At 38.6% G+C, this 15,989-nt stretch overlaps 1 protein-coding gene across 4 annotated transcripts in view; it reads left to right on the forward strand.

The window, feature by feature from the left end:
* The window catches only part of Atp13a3 (ATPase 13A3), a 96,749-nt gene that overhangs the window by 40,259 nt on the left and 40,501 nt on the right, over nucleotides 1-15,989 (forward strand). For all 4 annotated transcript variants that reach the window (XM_045149345.1, XM_045149346.1, XM_045149347.1 and 1 more), the window contains 10 exons: nucleotides 163-233; nucleotides 2,362-2,442; nucleotides 4,025-4,094; nucleotides 5,875-6,009; nucleotides 7,599-7,671; nucleotides 8,757-8,888; nucleotides 9,698-9,877; nucleotides 9,992-10,149; nucleotides 12,408-12,614; nucleotides 15,513-15,574. In XM_045149345.1, the coding sequence (XP_045005280.1) occupies nucleotides 163-233; nucleotides 2,362-2,442; nucleotides 4,025-4,094; nucleotides 5,875-6,009; nucleotides 7,599-7,671; nucleotides 8,757-8,888; nucleotides 9,698-9,877; nucleotides 9,992-10,149; nucleotides 12,408-12,614; nucleotides 15,513-15,574 (1,169 nt within the window). The remainder of the gene's footprint in view (nucleotides 1-162; nucleotides 234-2,361; nucleotides 2,443-4,024; nucleotides 4,095-5,874; nucleotides 6,010-7,598; nucleotides 7,672-8,756; nucleotides 8,889-9,697; nucleotides 9,878-9,991; nucleotides 10,150-12,407; nucleotides 12,615-15,512; nucleotides 15,575-15,989) is intronic.

The raw sequence follows: 15,989 nt of genomic DNA on the forward strand, positions 1-15,989 counted from the left end.
TTTTACACTCATGTATAGCTTATAGTTTTGCTGCTCAAGATAATTTAAGTGCTTATAAAATAACTGTCCCTGAATGCATTTTAGTTGCTAATAGAGAAAAAGAAATTACATGTGTAAAAGTCATGATGAGCTGTTTGATGTAATATTATATGTGTTCTACAGATCCGGTATTTCACCCATCACAGCGTAAAATATTTATGGAATGATACCGTTCACAATTTTGATTTCTTAAAGTAAGTATCTTTTTTTGTCTTGGAGTTTATTATATTTCCTGAAAATGTTAAAGAGATTCCATTCTAGTATTACACATAAAATTGAGGTTTTTACTGCCATAACTTCTGTCCCTTATTCACTAACCAATCTCCATTGTTATTGAAGAACTACTGACCATCTTAAAGTAGGTCGTAAACTTAGAATAATGAAATTTAGAAGCAGACTGAGTAGTGGTACATGCTTGTAGTTCCAGCACTCAGGAAGCTGAGATACATGAGGATCGCAAACTCCTGGCCAGCCTGGGCTACACAGTAAGACTGTCTCAAAACAAAGTTATAAGCAGTGTCTTAAATGTCCTGAGTCCCAGTTCTTGTATTCTTCCCATTCTCACTTCAAAGTAAATCTGAGTATACTCTCTAGTCTGTGCTTTTCATTCAGATTATTGGTGTACAGGGCGGGAGATTCAACCTAGAACTCAAACATGCTAACAAGCAGTCACTCTGCCGTTGAACTATACCTTTGCCCCATTCTTCATTTGAGTTCATTCTTCCTATGCTGACAATAATACCCAGTTGTACTTGAATCAAGTCCAATAAAATTTTAATTTTAATTGCTTGAAAAAGGAATAAAATATTGGCAAATGTGTCATCTTTGGGTAAGATGAGTTGGAATAATCTTTTTTTTAAAAAAAATAGAGAATTGAGCTGGGCATGGTGGCGCACGCCTTTAATCCCAGCACTTGGGAGGCAGAGGTAGGAGGATCACCATGAGTTCAAGGCCACCCTGAGACTGACAGAGTTAATTCCAGGTCAGTCTGGACCAGAGTGAGACCCTACCTCGAAAAACCAAAAAAATAAAAATAAAAAAAAATAGAGAATTGAAGTGATATAACTACTTAATTTGTAATTTTCTTTAAGATGTGGGTCTTAATATGTTGCCCAGGTTGTCCCCAGATTCCTGGGCTGGAGTGATTTTCCTGTCTTAGCTTTCTAAACTATGCTTATTGCTTTGTTAGAATTATTATTGTAAGCACCCATTAAATATTATTATTTTACAGTGCTAAAGGAATTTTCAAGTCCTGCAGTAAAAACCAGAGTCATGAATATTTAGGATACTAATTTCTAGAGTTCTTCCCTGGCATGTTAAAAAATTAAAATAATTTCTGGGGTGAGCCTGGCCATTTTTACAAACTTTGTTCTAAATACCTTTCCTGAATAGGAACTGTTGCTTTCATGAAAATTGTCACTTATGTTAAAAACTTTCATTCTGATTCCTGTTGTTTTCTGCTGTTTCTGGAGAAGTTCTCAATGTCTGTGTGTGTATGTGTGTGGGGGGGGAATGTTGAATATATTTGGTGCATATTCTCTGTTAGTCATTGAAACTTGTAAAACGTAAGCTTATTCTAATGTCAGTGCATTTAGAATTGGTTTCTTATGTGTAAACAGCTGGAAAGGATTTTAATTAAATGTGTGTGTAGTTCTCTTTGCTTTACAGTTGTTTGGCTGGTATCTCAGTTAACACAAGTATAACTATGACATTTTTGGGAAACATACATTTGCTATTAGGATCCCAATTTGGATTGTTACAGGTCTTAGACATTATTTGACTCAAATTTTGTACTTGTAAACTGTGTATACATTAGACTGGGAGAGGGTTTGGATTAATGCGTTGTGGTGATGGGAGAAAATGGATAGTTTTTTTTTTTTTTTTAAAGTTTGGAGCTAAAACTGTGAAGGAGAAATTGTAGCTAAAAAGTGGAAAAAGAAATAACCCTAAATTTGGAATCTTCAAGTTAGTTATGCTATCTTGAATTTTACTAGCTTAATGATTGACTCTTGCAGCCTTGAGACCAGTGTTAAAGAATAACAGTGCTCTATAAACTTGATTTACAGCCATGACAAATGTAGTGCATAACTTAGTTGTTGTGTTTGAGTTTTAGACCATTCATTATTATTTATCTTAGAATTTGAGCTTTAAAAACTCTCATTCATTAGTTCTGTTTTTTTTTGTTGTTGTTGTTGTTGTTAAGAATTTCTAAGAAGTTTGTAAGGAGTTACACTTTTAAAGTCAAGTATATAGAAAAATGAGGCATTAAGAAATTTGGATATTTTAAACTTTGTTTAAAGTAAAAACTCTGGATTTATTTAGGGGACTGGATGAAGGTGTTTCTTGTACGTCAATGTATGAAAAGCATAGTGCAGGACTGACAAAGGGGATGCATGCCTACAGGTAACTTTATCCAACTAAAGGTAGATCTATCCTCGCACTGCCTAAATGCAGAAGTGTGTGCATATGGCCAATCCTTTAATCTATAGTACATACTAACAAATATTAAAATGTTACAGACAAGTGGTTGACACTTTATTGATATTTTGGAAAAAATTTCCCCATGTAAGAACTGTAAAAATGTTGAAATTGATGTCCCTAAAGTTCTATTTCATTAATTCTTACTTTAGTTTTTGAAGCAAGCCCAACAACCTGGACCTTTTTTTTTAAATGAGAGAGAGTAAGCAAGAGAGAGAGAGAGAGAATTGGTGCGCCAGGTCCTCCAGCCACTAATTGCAGTCCAGATGCATGTACCACTTTATGTGCATGTATCACCTTGTGTCTGGCTTACATGGGATCTGGGGAGTCAAACATGGGTTCTTAGGCTTCGCAGGCAAGTACCACAAGCACGAAGCCATCTCTCCAGCCCTCATCAATTTTAAGATGCAAATTTCATACATTTTCCTCTCTCTGAAATTGGATGTGTTGTGTATTTGGTAGAGTCTCATTATTTGTTTGACAGAAGTTTTATCTTTCTTGGTCATACATAAAATAATGGCATGTTTTGTATTGGTAGCATCTGAAATATTGTGAATTGTAAGCATGAGCTGATACTGACCTGAAAATATATAAATTAGGAGCCATAGATTTTTCATTATAGTATTTGCTGCTGAAAAATAAAAATATATCAGTGTGGTACATATTTTAAAGATAAATGCCATTTCTAGATTAAATTAGAAATTTTTTTTATAATACTGTAGCATGTTTTTTTCCTAAGTTTGGAATAAAAAATTTGCTCAGATGTAGAACCTTCTAAAAGATAAAGTATTGTATCATTTTAAATACTATTACAAGGGATTAAGTGAAAGGATTTAAGTAGTTTGGGGCTAGGGCATGGCTGGAAATGGAATCCAGGGCTTCAAACATGCTGGATAAGCACTCAGTCACTATGTTCCTTCTTCACATGTTTTGAGGCAAGGTCTCACTCACTCTAACTCAGTCTGACCTGGGCCTCACTCTATGCCTGAGACTGGTTTTGATCTCATGATGATCCTTCCTCATTCTCCTGAGTTCTGGGATTGAGGCATGCACCACCACACCTGGCCTTTAAGCAACTTTTAAAAGCATTGTTGTCTAGTACTTTTCAAATGTATGTTATTTTGAAATGAACTCTCAGTCAGCTGTTTGCATTAGAAAAGCTAGTTTTGGAAAACTTCCAGAAGTGTGCTTTAGCTGGTATGGTGGCTCAAAACTGTAGTCCCAGAATTTGGGAAGCTGAGACAGATTTCAAGGCCAACGTAGGCTACATAGTGAGCATGACCAGACCCTGCCTCAAAATGCACAGTATAGTTATCCAGTATTGACTTCTTTGATTTAAATGATGTTGGTAGAGTTTTTTTTTTTTTTTTGGTAGGTAGAAGATTTTAATCATGGAACACAAGCATGTAGACATGACTTTAAGAGTATTCTGGTTTGAACCTTTTCTAATGTTAACACACCTTTCGTGAATTAAAAACTATTATATAATACTCTTGTATTTCCATAGAAAATTGCTTTATGGAGTAAATGAAATTGCTGTGAAAGTGCCTTCTATTTTTAAGCTTCTCATTAAAGAGGTAAGACTTTTGCATATCACTTAATATTTGTGATCAATAGATGTGTCACTTTGGAGTCATGATTAGGTAGTAAGATAGTTTGGGTTGTCCTCTTTCTAACTTTGCTTCATATTGTACTTGGAAAGTAAAATTACATAGAATTATTTTCTCTGTGGCAGAAGGTATTTTGGGTATGAAATTTTATCTTGTTTTTATCATATGGGTGTCTTTTCTTTTCACCTTCAAAAAATTAAACATCTAAGTTTTCCTTACAGATGTACATACCTGCTTTTTTAAAAAGTATATTTTTTATTTGCAAGGAGAGAGAGAGAGCGCGTGCATGCGCCAAGGCTTCTTACCACTTCAGATGAACTCCAGACACAAGTGCCACTTTGTACTTCTTGCTTTATGTGGGTTCTGGGGATTCAAACCTGGGCCTACAGGCTTTGAAAGCAAGCACATCTAGCCAGGCTGACCTGGAACTTATGATGCAGTTCAGTCTGCTCTTGAACTCATGGCAATCCTACCTCAGGCCTCTCAAGTGCTGGGATTAAAGGCATGAGCCACCATACTCAATTTGTTTTGGTTATTGGCTTGAGTTAAGAAATTGTATTGGGCCAGGTGTGGTGGCGCATGCCTTTAATCCCAGCACTTGGGAGGCAGAGGTAGGAGGATTGCTGTGAGTTTGAGGCCACCCTGAGATTATGTAGTAAATTCCAGGTCAGCCTGAGCTAGAGTGAATCCCTACCTTGTAAAACAAAAACAAAAAACCAAAAACCAAATTATATATATATGAAGTGGCTATATTTTTATTTACTTAATTGAGAGAAATAGAAAATGGAGTAAGAGATAGAGAAAATGGGAGTGCCAGGGCCTCCTGCCACTGAAAGCAAACTCCAGATGCATGCACTACTTTGTGTGTCTGGCTTTACACAGGTACTGGGGAATTGAAACCAGGCTGTTAGGCTTTGCAGGCAACCATTTTTTAACCGCTGAGCCATCTACCCATCCAGTAAAAATTACAGTCACTTATGTGTTAAGTATTTGATTAGATTTCAGGTCAAATGGGATTATATAAATGAAACTGGTTTAAAACTTTTAGAAGTGTCAATTTTAAGACATTGAGAGCTAATTAATGAAGATGAAATAACCCAGAAGTTGAGCAAATAATATTAATCACCAGGGCACCATATTCTTTCTTTTATTCAAGATAAAACCCTGAGTAGTTCTTTGAGAAGGCAAAGCAGTTCCAGGAGTTTCCAACATTTGACAGTGTGGTGTGACACTGTCAGTCTACGGAGTTCACACTAGAGAACCAATTAAGTTACCCTTCTTCTCCCTAAAATGTTTACCATAGAAATATATCAGTGTTCTAAGTGAGTTTATACTTATGTGTTGGGTTACATTCATGGATACCTGTATGTGTTCCCATGTACCCCTGGGCTGAACATACCTTAATCCATTTCTTACTTGTCTTCTCTTTGCATTCCAATTATTTTTTGACATGTAGATAAATGTATTTTGATTTTTGTTAGAAATAAACATTCTTTATTAAAGCAGTCTGTAGGACAGCTAAATCCACATTATTAGTCTTTTCTAGTTGAATCTCTATTTAAGCCAAATTCTGGTCATTTAATGATAAAAATAAATAAGAACACTCCTTTAAAGTAGTAAATGTTGCCTTTCAGTGTATAGAGCTCATCCTTTACTTCTCCCATGAAATACTGAAGAATCTGCATGCTTATAGGTACTTCAGGTACTTCATTCCATTGACTTTCAAATACCTTTTTTTTTTTTTAAGGTTCTCAATCCATTTTACATTTTCCAGCTATTCAGTGTTATATTGTGGAACATTGATGAGTACTATTACTATGCTCTTGCCATTGTGATTATGTCCATATTATCAATTGTAAGCTCACTATATTCCATTAGAAAGGTAAGTCAAATTTATTATGATTTGAAAACTGCATCTGCATTTATAGTTGCCTGATACGTAGAATAGTACTTGGTAGAGAGTAAACAATACCCTATATGTCTCCCTTTTGACTTTTTAGTGTGCATGTGTGTGTGCATATGCACACCAGAGAACAACCTCAGGTGGTACTCCTTAAGTGCTGTGTATCTTTCTTGAGTCAAAATCTCTCATTCAGGGCTGGAGGGATGGCTTAGTGGTTAAGGCACTTGCCAGCAAAGCTAAAGGATCCAGGTTTGATTCCCCAGTTCCCACATAAGCCAGATGCACAAGGTGGCACATGCATCTATAGGTGGTTGCAGCAGCTGGAGGCCCTGGTGCATCCATTCTCTTTCTATCTGCCTATCTCTCTCTCTCTCAAACAAATTAAAAAAAAATAGCCAGGCATGGTAGTGCATGCCTTTAATCCCATCACTCAGGAGGCAGAGGTAGGAGGATCGCCACGCGTTTGAGGCCACCCTGAGACTATATAGTGAATTCCAGGTCAGACTGAGCTAGAGTGAAACCCTCCCTCAAAAAAATAAAAATAAAAATCTGTCATTGGTCTAGAGCTTGTCAAGTAGGCTAAATAGGCTCTCAAGAAAACCTCAGGGATCCACCTTTCTCTGTCTTCCCTAGCACTGGGATTAGGTGCCATCACGCACCTCCCTGCTTTTTCGAAGTAGGGTCTTGCTCTAGCCCAGGCAGACCTGGAACTCATTGTGCAGTCTCAGGGTGACCTCAAACTCACAGTGATCCTCTGACCTCAGCCTCCTGGGTGCTAGGATTAAAGGGGTGCACTACCACGCCCAGCCCCCCTTAAACATTTTTGTAAAAATATATTTGTTCATTTGCAAGCAGAGAGAGAAGAGAGACAGACAGAATGGGTATGTCAGGGACTCCAGCTGATGCAAACAAACTCCAGATGCATGCACCACTTTGTGCATCTGGCTTTACATGGGTACTGGGGAATTAAACCCACGTTGTTAAGCTTAGCAGGCAAGTTCCTTAACTGCTGAGCCATCTTTCTAGCCCCCACCCCACTAAACATTTTTAACGTTTTTAAAATATGGGTCCTGGGAATCAACCTTGGATCTTCATGCATGACAAACGCTTTACTCACTGAACTACTACTGCCTACCTGTCCCTACTTCCTTTTTTAAGATAGAACAGCTGAGGGATATATATATATATAGATATATAGATATATATATCTATATATATTTACTTTGATATCAAACATCAAATCTAAGACTTTGTGCACTCTATCACTGAGTAACAGTCTGACACAGATATTTTAGAGCCAGATTGCAAGTTGATTTTAGAGACCACAGGGAGCTAAACTTGTCTCAGACTCAATACTGAAAGTGTCATTCCATTGTTTTCAGGACTGCTTCGTTGAAGTGTTGCTTGCTTTGTTTGGAGGTAGATAAATGAATAATTCTTGAATCTCTTGACCACTTAATACTGGCAGAGTATATGCAACAGTCACATTGCATATACCTTGTTTTTGAGCACTTTTCCTTTTTAGGAATAGGTTTCTTTTGATATTTTTAAATTTCTTTCTCTTCTAGCAATATATCATGTTGCATGACATGGTGGCAGCTCACAGTACCGTCAGAGTTTCAGTTTGTAGAGTAAATGAAGGTAAGTGGTTTAGAGTTGTTTAGCAGGTGGTAATGTTGAGTGTGGAGATAAAGAAAAAGGAGATGGGTTATATAGGCATTGAACAAGAGTTGACCATTGAATGTGAAGTCTCTGAGATAATAGGCTGGATATCGGTGCTGACTAATTAAACAGGGAGCCCTGGAACGTAAACAGTGATTGTAGGAAAGATCAAGATTGTCTGCTGAGTTGTTGAAGAGATGAAGGGAGCATAGCACAGCATCATGGCCCCTGGAGGCAGTAGCCACTGGAATTTCTCCAAAACACCAAGTCAGTACTTTCGTGTACTCTTTCTCTTTCTCTTTCTCCTCCTCCTCCTCCCTTTTCCACTTGACCCCAGAGCTTCATGCTGCTGTGGTAACTACCACTGAGCTGTATTTCCAGCTCCCCTTTCAACCACCTTCACTTTTTAATTTTTTTGTTTATTTTTATTTATTTGAGAGCAACAGACAGAGTAAGAGGCAGATAGACAGAGAGAGACTGGGCGCGCCAGGGCCTCCAGCCACTGCAAATGAACTCCAGACGCGTGCTCCCCCTTGTGCATCTGGCTCATGTGGGTCCTGGGGAATCGATCCTCGAACCGGGGTCCTTTGGCTTCACAGGCAACTGCTAAACCATCTCTCTGGCCCCACTTTTTTTTTTTTTTTTTTTTTTTAACTTGAGATAGTTTTTCTAAATTGTCCATTCTGCCCTCAAGCTTGTCATCTCTCAAGTAGCTGGGATTACAGATATGCCCCACTATGGGAGGGTCTGTCGCATCTGGTTGCCTGTTGTACTAGAATTTCCAATGTGGATTTGAATTTGTTTGCTAAGATGGCTGATAGCTAAGATTGATGATTGACAGTTGTCAAGATTGTGGAAGTGTGCTGAAGGCCTTGGCATCATGTGTGCTCTGTTGGCAGACCTAGCAGGAGACAAAGTAGCAGGCATGCCATGGTTTGTTACTATACTCTTATTTGTTGAAACCACTGATTTATGATTATCTTACTGAGATCAAGAGACCATTGGATAGGTCATTTATTTATCATTTTATTCTTTTTCCTGATTTTTGTTTTCTTTAATTTCAGAAATAGAAGAGATCTTTTCTACAGACCTCGTGCCAGGAGATGTTATGGTCATTCCATTAAATGGGACAGTTATGCCTTGTGATGCAGTACTTATTAATGGTACTTGCATTGTAAATGAAAGCATGCTGACAGGTAAGCTAAATCAATAAATACCATGCCCATTATTGGTAATGATATTAAGTAGCTATTTAAACTTTTTCTAAAATTAACTGTCATTCATAGTATTAAAAGTTTATTATTATTATTATTATTATTTGAAGTAAGGTCTTACTGTAGCCCATGCTGACCTGGAATTTGCTGTGTAGTCTCAGCATGACCTCGAACTCATGGCAACTTGCCTACCTCTGCCTTTGTAGTGCTGGGACTAAAGGCACGTGCCACCATGCCTGGCATAGTTAAGGGTTTTTGATTAGTTAATGAACGTTATATATAAGATACTATTTCTGTATCTTCCCTATTGTTTCTTCCTTATGTTTACCCCTTACCTTTTCTACTTAGGAAATTTGGTGGTTTTTATCCAGTTTTAGCTTGGTGGTAACCATTGTGATAGGGTGAGTGCCCACATGGACACTTGTGCCATTTCCCTTTTCCCGCTGTACCTGTTCAGTGCATATGACATATTTCTTCCTGTAAACCTGGACTACTTTGCCAATCTGCTGACCTTGCACAGTTTTAACTTAATCATCTTTTAGGATAGGCCTAAAACGAACATTGTGCTATGTCTTAGCTCTTTGGAAGGAGGGGGCACACAGTCTTCCTCTGGATGTGGGAAGGTGCATTGCAATGCCTTCTGTTGTCTTGCTTGGGTCAGAAGTCACAAGGGATTGAACTTTGTTTTGGCAGCTGCCACTTCATATGCTTTTTTTTTTTTTTTTTTTTTGGTATGTGTATTTGATGTTGATTTCTATGCTTTCCTTAATTATTTTTTTTTTTTTTAACAGGAGAAAGTGTTCCAGTGACAAAGACTAATTTGCCAAACCCTTCAGTGGATGCAAAAGGAATGGGAGAGGAATTCTATAGTCCAGAAACACATAAACGACATACTTTGTTCTGTGGGACAACTGTCATTCAGACACGTTTCTATACTGGAGAACTTGTTAAAGCCATAGTAGTCAGAACGGGTAAGTAACATTGAACCTTTTGCATGTTTTAGTCTACTTGAGCTATGTTGGATTTTTACAAAGAGATTCTAATTTAGGAGATGAGTAATTTTTCCTCTTTATTTATTTTGTTAGGATTTAGTACTTCCAAAGGACAACTTGTCCGTTCTATACTGTATCCCAAACCAACTGATTTTAAACTCTACAGAGATGCCTACTTGTTTCTACTATGTCTTGTAGCAGTGGCTGGAATTGGGTTCATCTACACAATTGTCAATAGCATTCTAAATGAGGTATGCATATGTGGGATTCTTGGTAGATTTTGCTTCTTATTTATCACATGTGGCTGGTAAGGATCTTTATTTTGCTTGTTTATTTTTTCAAATTTTTATTAACAACTTCCATGTTTATAAAATATATGCCATGGTAATACTTCCACCCCTTTTCCCCTTTGAAACTCCATTCTCCATCATATCCCCTCCCCGTCTCAATCAGTCTCTTTTATTTTGATGTCATGATCTTTCCCTCCTCTTTTGATGGTCTTGTATAGGTAGTGTCAGGCACTGTGAGGTAATGAATATACAGACCATTTTGTGTCTGGGGGTAGCATGTTGTAAGGAGTCCTACCCTTTCTTTGGCTTTTACTTTTTTGGCTCTTTGAGGTAGGATTACACTCGAGCCCAGGCTAAACTGCAGTTCACTATGTAGTCTCATGGTGATACTCCTATCTCTGCCTCCTGAGTGCTAGGATTAAAGGTGTGTGCCACCTACCTTGACTGTAAGGATTTTTACTAAAGAAGTTTTATGAAACTAGCTCCTATTATGTTAGAAAACGTATTGGGTGACCTAGGCAGGCTTTATGGAATGAATATGCCATCCCCCCCTAAAAAAGCTGGGTGTTGTGGCTCATATCTTTTATGTGGGTACTGGGGAATCGAACCTGAATTGGCAGGTTACATAAGTAGTAAGTGCCTTTTAACCATTAAGCCATTAGCCCAGCCCAGCTCACATCTTTTAGTGTAGCACTCAAAAAGTTGAGATAGGGGCTGGAGAGATGGCTTATCGGTTAAGGCACATGCCTGTGAAGCATAACGACCCAGGGTCAATTTTCCAAGTCCCACATAAGCCATATGCACACGGTGGCACATGCATCTGGAGTTCGTTGGCAATGGCTAGAGGCCCTGGCATGCCCATTCTCACATACACACACACACTCTCTCTCTCTCCTCTTTCTGTCTCAAATAAATAAATAAATAAATAAATAAAATCTTTAAAAAAAGAAGTTGAGATAGAAGGATCACTGAGTTTAAGACCATCTAGGGCAACAGAGTGATTTTCAGGTCAGCCTGGGCTAGAATGAGACCCTGCCTCCAAAAACTAACAGCTTCATCCCCAAGCGCGCGCGCACACACACACACACACACACATACACACGCTCATGCAACATGCAGTTCTTCAGAAAGCCTGGTTTAAATATGACATAGAAAATAAGGAAAAAGTCAAAAACCATGCATGCACTAAAAACCTTTTCTTACTTTTGAGATGAAATATATAATAAAAATTTTGTGTGTGGTAGGATTCTGCCCCAGGTGCAGCAGTCCTGCCTTGGCCTTGCAAGTGTTAGGATTGCAGGTGTGTGCCACCATGCCTACCCTAGTTACATAAAACTAATTTAATTTACTTATTTAAAATTACTTTAAGATTTATTTTTATTTATTTATTTATTAGAGACAGAGAAAGGGGAGAGAGAGAGACTGGGCATGCCAGAGCCTCTAGTCACTGCTACCATGTACATCTGGCTTATGTGGGACCTGGACAATCGAACCTGGGTCCTGAGGCTTCACAGGCATGCGCTTTGACTTCTAAGCTCTCTCCCCTGCCCCTACTTTTAAACATTTAGTTGAAGGTATTGCTAAAGGATTGCCATTTCTTTTTTCTTGCCTCTGTCAAGACTGGCACAGGGCTAATAGATGAAGTACTGTCTGACAAGGGTTGTTGAACTTGATTTAAAGATAGTCATATGTGAAGAATGTAGGGCTTTAACTGTCAGAAGTTTGTTTTTAGTTATTGTATATACATTTGACTTTTTTTTTTTCCATTTTCTTTTTGGTTTTTCAAGGTAGAGTCTCACTCTTACCCAGGCTGACCTGGAATTCACAATGTAGTTTTAGGCTGCCCTTGAACTCATGGTGATCCTCCTATCTCAGTCTCCTGAGTCCTGGGATTGAAGGTGTGTGCCTCCATACATAGCTCCATTTGGTATTTTACAGGGCTTTGTGTTTTGCAGGATCAATCTTTCTCTCTCTTTCTATTTCTCTCTTGTCTTAGAGATGGAGCCCAGGGACTCACATAACGCCAGACAAACACTCTTTGTCAATGAGCTACATTCCCCAGCCTTTTTTCAGAATCTCTGAGTGAAAAATAAAAAAGTCCGTAATGGATGTGTGTGTGTGTAATCAAAATGTTCATAGGTTTTCATACAAAAGAACTATTTGCATTAAATTAATAAGTTTAATACTTGGGTTTACATTTATTTTTATGTCATTTGCAGGTATTCAATGGTAAGCCAGTTGAAGTTGGAGTAATTATTATTAAGTCTCTTGACATTATTACAATTACTGTGCCACCTGCACTTCCTGCTGCAATGACTGCTGGTATTGTGTATGCTCAGAGAAGACTGAAAAAAGTTGGTATTTTCTGTATCAGTCCCCAAAGGATAAATATTTGTGGACAGCTGAATCTTGTTTGTTTTGACAAGGTTGGTTCAGTTTCATAATCATCCTTAAAGATTGTTATGTTGATATAAAATATTTACGTTGAGCTGGACGTGGTGGTGTGCACCTTTAGTCCTAGCACTCTGGAGGTGATGTAGGATTGTAATGAGTTTGAAGCCAGCTTGGAAGTACAGAGTTAGTTCCAGGTCAACCTGAGCTAGAGTGAGACCCTACCTCTGAACAACAAAAAGAAATTTAGTTGATATTTTCTAGTTTCTTTGTGAGATAACTTGTTTATTTTTTATTAGTTAAATTGATTATTTCAGAGAGAGAGAGAGAGAGAGAGAGAGAGAGAATGGGTATGCCAGGGCCTGTAGCCACTGCAAACGAACTCCGGATGCATGTTCCATCTTGTGCATCTGGCTTCACGTGTGTACTGGTGATTTGAAGCTAGGCCCTTTGGTTTTGCAGGCAAGCTCCTTAATCACTAAGCAAGCCATCTCTCAAGATCTTGATTTATTTATTTGAAAGAGAGAATGGGCATTTGCTTATTTTTAATATTCCTCTGATTTTTCCAATTTATTTAGCACATGCATTTTTGAACATAATACAATTATAATTTAATTAGTACAGAATAGCATATACATTTAAAAATATTTTTACTTTTTTTTTTTCTTTTCTTTCTTTCTTTTTTTTTTTTTTTTCCGAGGTAAGGTTTCACTCTGGCCCAGGCTGACCTGGAATTCACTATGGAGTCTCAGGGTGGCCTGGAACTCATGGCGATCCTCCTACCTCTGCCTTCCAAGTGCTGGGATTAAAGGCGTGCGCCACCACACCTGGCAAAAATATTTTTACTTTTTAAAACTTCAATATTGACCACTTAGTCAGATTTGCAATGGCTGTGTACATCCTGCAGTATGTGTAGTAGCAGCAGCAAGTCAAGCAGATGGAACCACGTGAGCCTGGAGGTGCAGACTTTGGAAGCTGAGGCAGGAACATAGTGTCAGCCCACTAGTTTCAGGACAGCCCGGCAACCAGGAAGACTCCATTCTCCAAGAAAATAAAGTTTAAAATGTGGTTGTACCAAGATGCAAGATATAGTGGCAATAAGTAAAAATTACATTGTCTTTGGTTTTTTTTTTTTTTTAACTTCATTCATTTATTTGACAGACAGTCACAGAGAGAGAAAGAGGCAGACAGAGAATGACTATGCACACCAGGGCCTTCTGCCTATGCATACAAACTCCACACATGTCACTTTGTGCACCTGTCTTTACATGAGTACAGGGGGATCGAACCCAGGCCATCAGTCTTTGCAAGCAAGCACCTTAACCTCTGACCCTTCTCTCTAGGCCCTTTAGTGTTTTCTGATAATTATAATTGAATGGTGTCCAACCCCAGTGCTCCATTGTGATTTATATTGCTCATCAGTATGTGTATTTATTTTACCTCATAATTTTATTCATTAGCTTTCAAAATTATGATGGGCAATATACACTGCCTTTCAAAAGCATTTTCCCTTGAGGCAAAATTAGGATTTTCTGTAAGATTTATTTATTTATTTGGGAGAAAGAAGCAAAGAGAGAAAATAGGTGCACCAGGGCCTGTAGCCACTGCAAACAAACTACAGATACTATGCTACTTTGTGTATCTCTGGCTTATATGGGCACTGAGGAGTTGAACCTAGATCCTTAGGCTTTGCAGGCAGGTGTCTTAACTGCTAAACCATCTCTCCAGCCTTGTAAATTTTATTTTGAATAATTAAAAGCCCTGTCACTCTTCTGGGTAACTGACAGAATTAACAATTTGATTTTTTTTTTTTAAAGCATTTCATTGTATACAAGAAATGCCTTCTTGGAAACAGGTGGTCTTACTAAGAATTTTCAGGGCGTGGGGCGTGGTTGGTGTCCAGTTTTAAACCTAGGATTTGGGAGGCAGAGGTAGGAAGGTCGCTGTGAATTCGAGACCACCCTGAGATTACACAGTGAATTCCATGTCAGCCTGGGCTAGAGCAAGACCCTACATTGGAATCCTCCTTCCCCCAAAATAATAATGGGCTGGAGAGATGGTTAAGCAGTTAAGGTACATGCCTGCAAAGCCTAGTGACCTGGGTTCAATTCCCTACTACTCACTTAAGCTGGATGCACATGCATCTGGAGTTTTACAGTGGCTAGAGGTCCTGCTGTTCCCATACTCTATTTCTCTGTGTGTCTCTCTTTCTCTACCTCTGCTTGTATTTTTGTCTCCCCCCACCCCCAGGTAGGGTCTAGCTCAGGCTGACCTGGGATTCACTATGTAGTCTCTAGGTGGACTATAACCCATGGCAATCCTCCTACCTCTGCCTCCTGAGTGCTGGGATTAAAGGCATGCGCCCCACGTCTGGCACAATTTTGGTTTTTTGAGGCAGGGTCTCGCTGTAGTCCAGGCTGACTTGGCATTTACTATGTACTTCCAGGCTGACCTTGAATTCTGTGATCCACCTACTCTGCCTCCTGAGTGCTGGGATTAAAGGCATGTGCCATCATTTATTTTATTTTTCCCCATTGGAGTCATTTTATCCTAATCTCACTCACTGTTAAAGAAATTGTTTATTCGCTGCTAGGCATGTTGATTATTACATCCTGTTTATAGTGTGAACACACGAATGTTCTTATTACAAATGCATCCTGTCTCTTTTACTTGGAGGAGCCATATTGCCTGTAGTGTTCTACACCCAGTTACTCATGGAAGTTATTCTCTGTTAGCATATGGTGCTCTCACCTGTCCTTTCTTTTCTTTCAGACTCTATTCAATACTCCATTGTGAGTATGTAGCTAGTTCTTATTGAATGGGTCTTTAGGGATTTTGTTCTCTCTCTCTCTCTCTCTCTCTCTCTCTCTCTCTCTCTCTCTCTCTCTCTTTTGGCATTATCCATACTTTGTGCTTGTACCCTTTTATTTTAGACTGGAACTCTTACTGAAGATGGTTTAGATCTGTGGGGGATTCAACGAGTGGAACATAACCGGTAACTATTAGTTAGATTTTATTATTCAATAATTTCTATTTGTATTTTAATTTATTTTGGGGGGCTCTTTTGAAGCGGCATCTCACTCTAGCCAGGTGGACCTAGAACTCATTCTGTAGTGCAGGCTGGTCTCAAATTCACTGTGATCCTCCTGTCTCAGCCTTCTGAGAGCTACCATGTCCAACAAAGTCTTTTTCTTATCTGATACTTTTAAAAGGATTCTATTCTGTCTTGGTTGTATGCTGACTCTCTTGGTGCTTAGCATGCATTTAAAGTGTAGGCTCCGGCATGTCAGGGTTCTTGGCTGAGGTTCCTTTGTATCTGGATTTGCGGGAGCTCCTCTGTAGAGAGGTTTTGACTTTGCAAATGTATGGTGATATCCATAGTACCAGATAAACTTTTTTTTTTTTTTTAA

Source organism: Jaculus jaculus, chromosome 5 (assembly GCF_020740685.1).
Source record: "Jaculus jaculus isolate mJacJac1 chromosome 5, mJacJac1.mat.Y.cur, whole genome shotgun sequence".
NCBI classification, from domain to species: Eukaryota; Metazoa; Chordata; class Mammalia; order Rodentia; family Dipodidae; genus Jaculus; species Jaculus jaculus.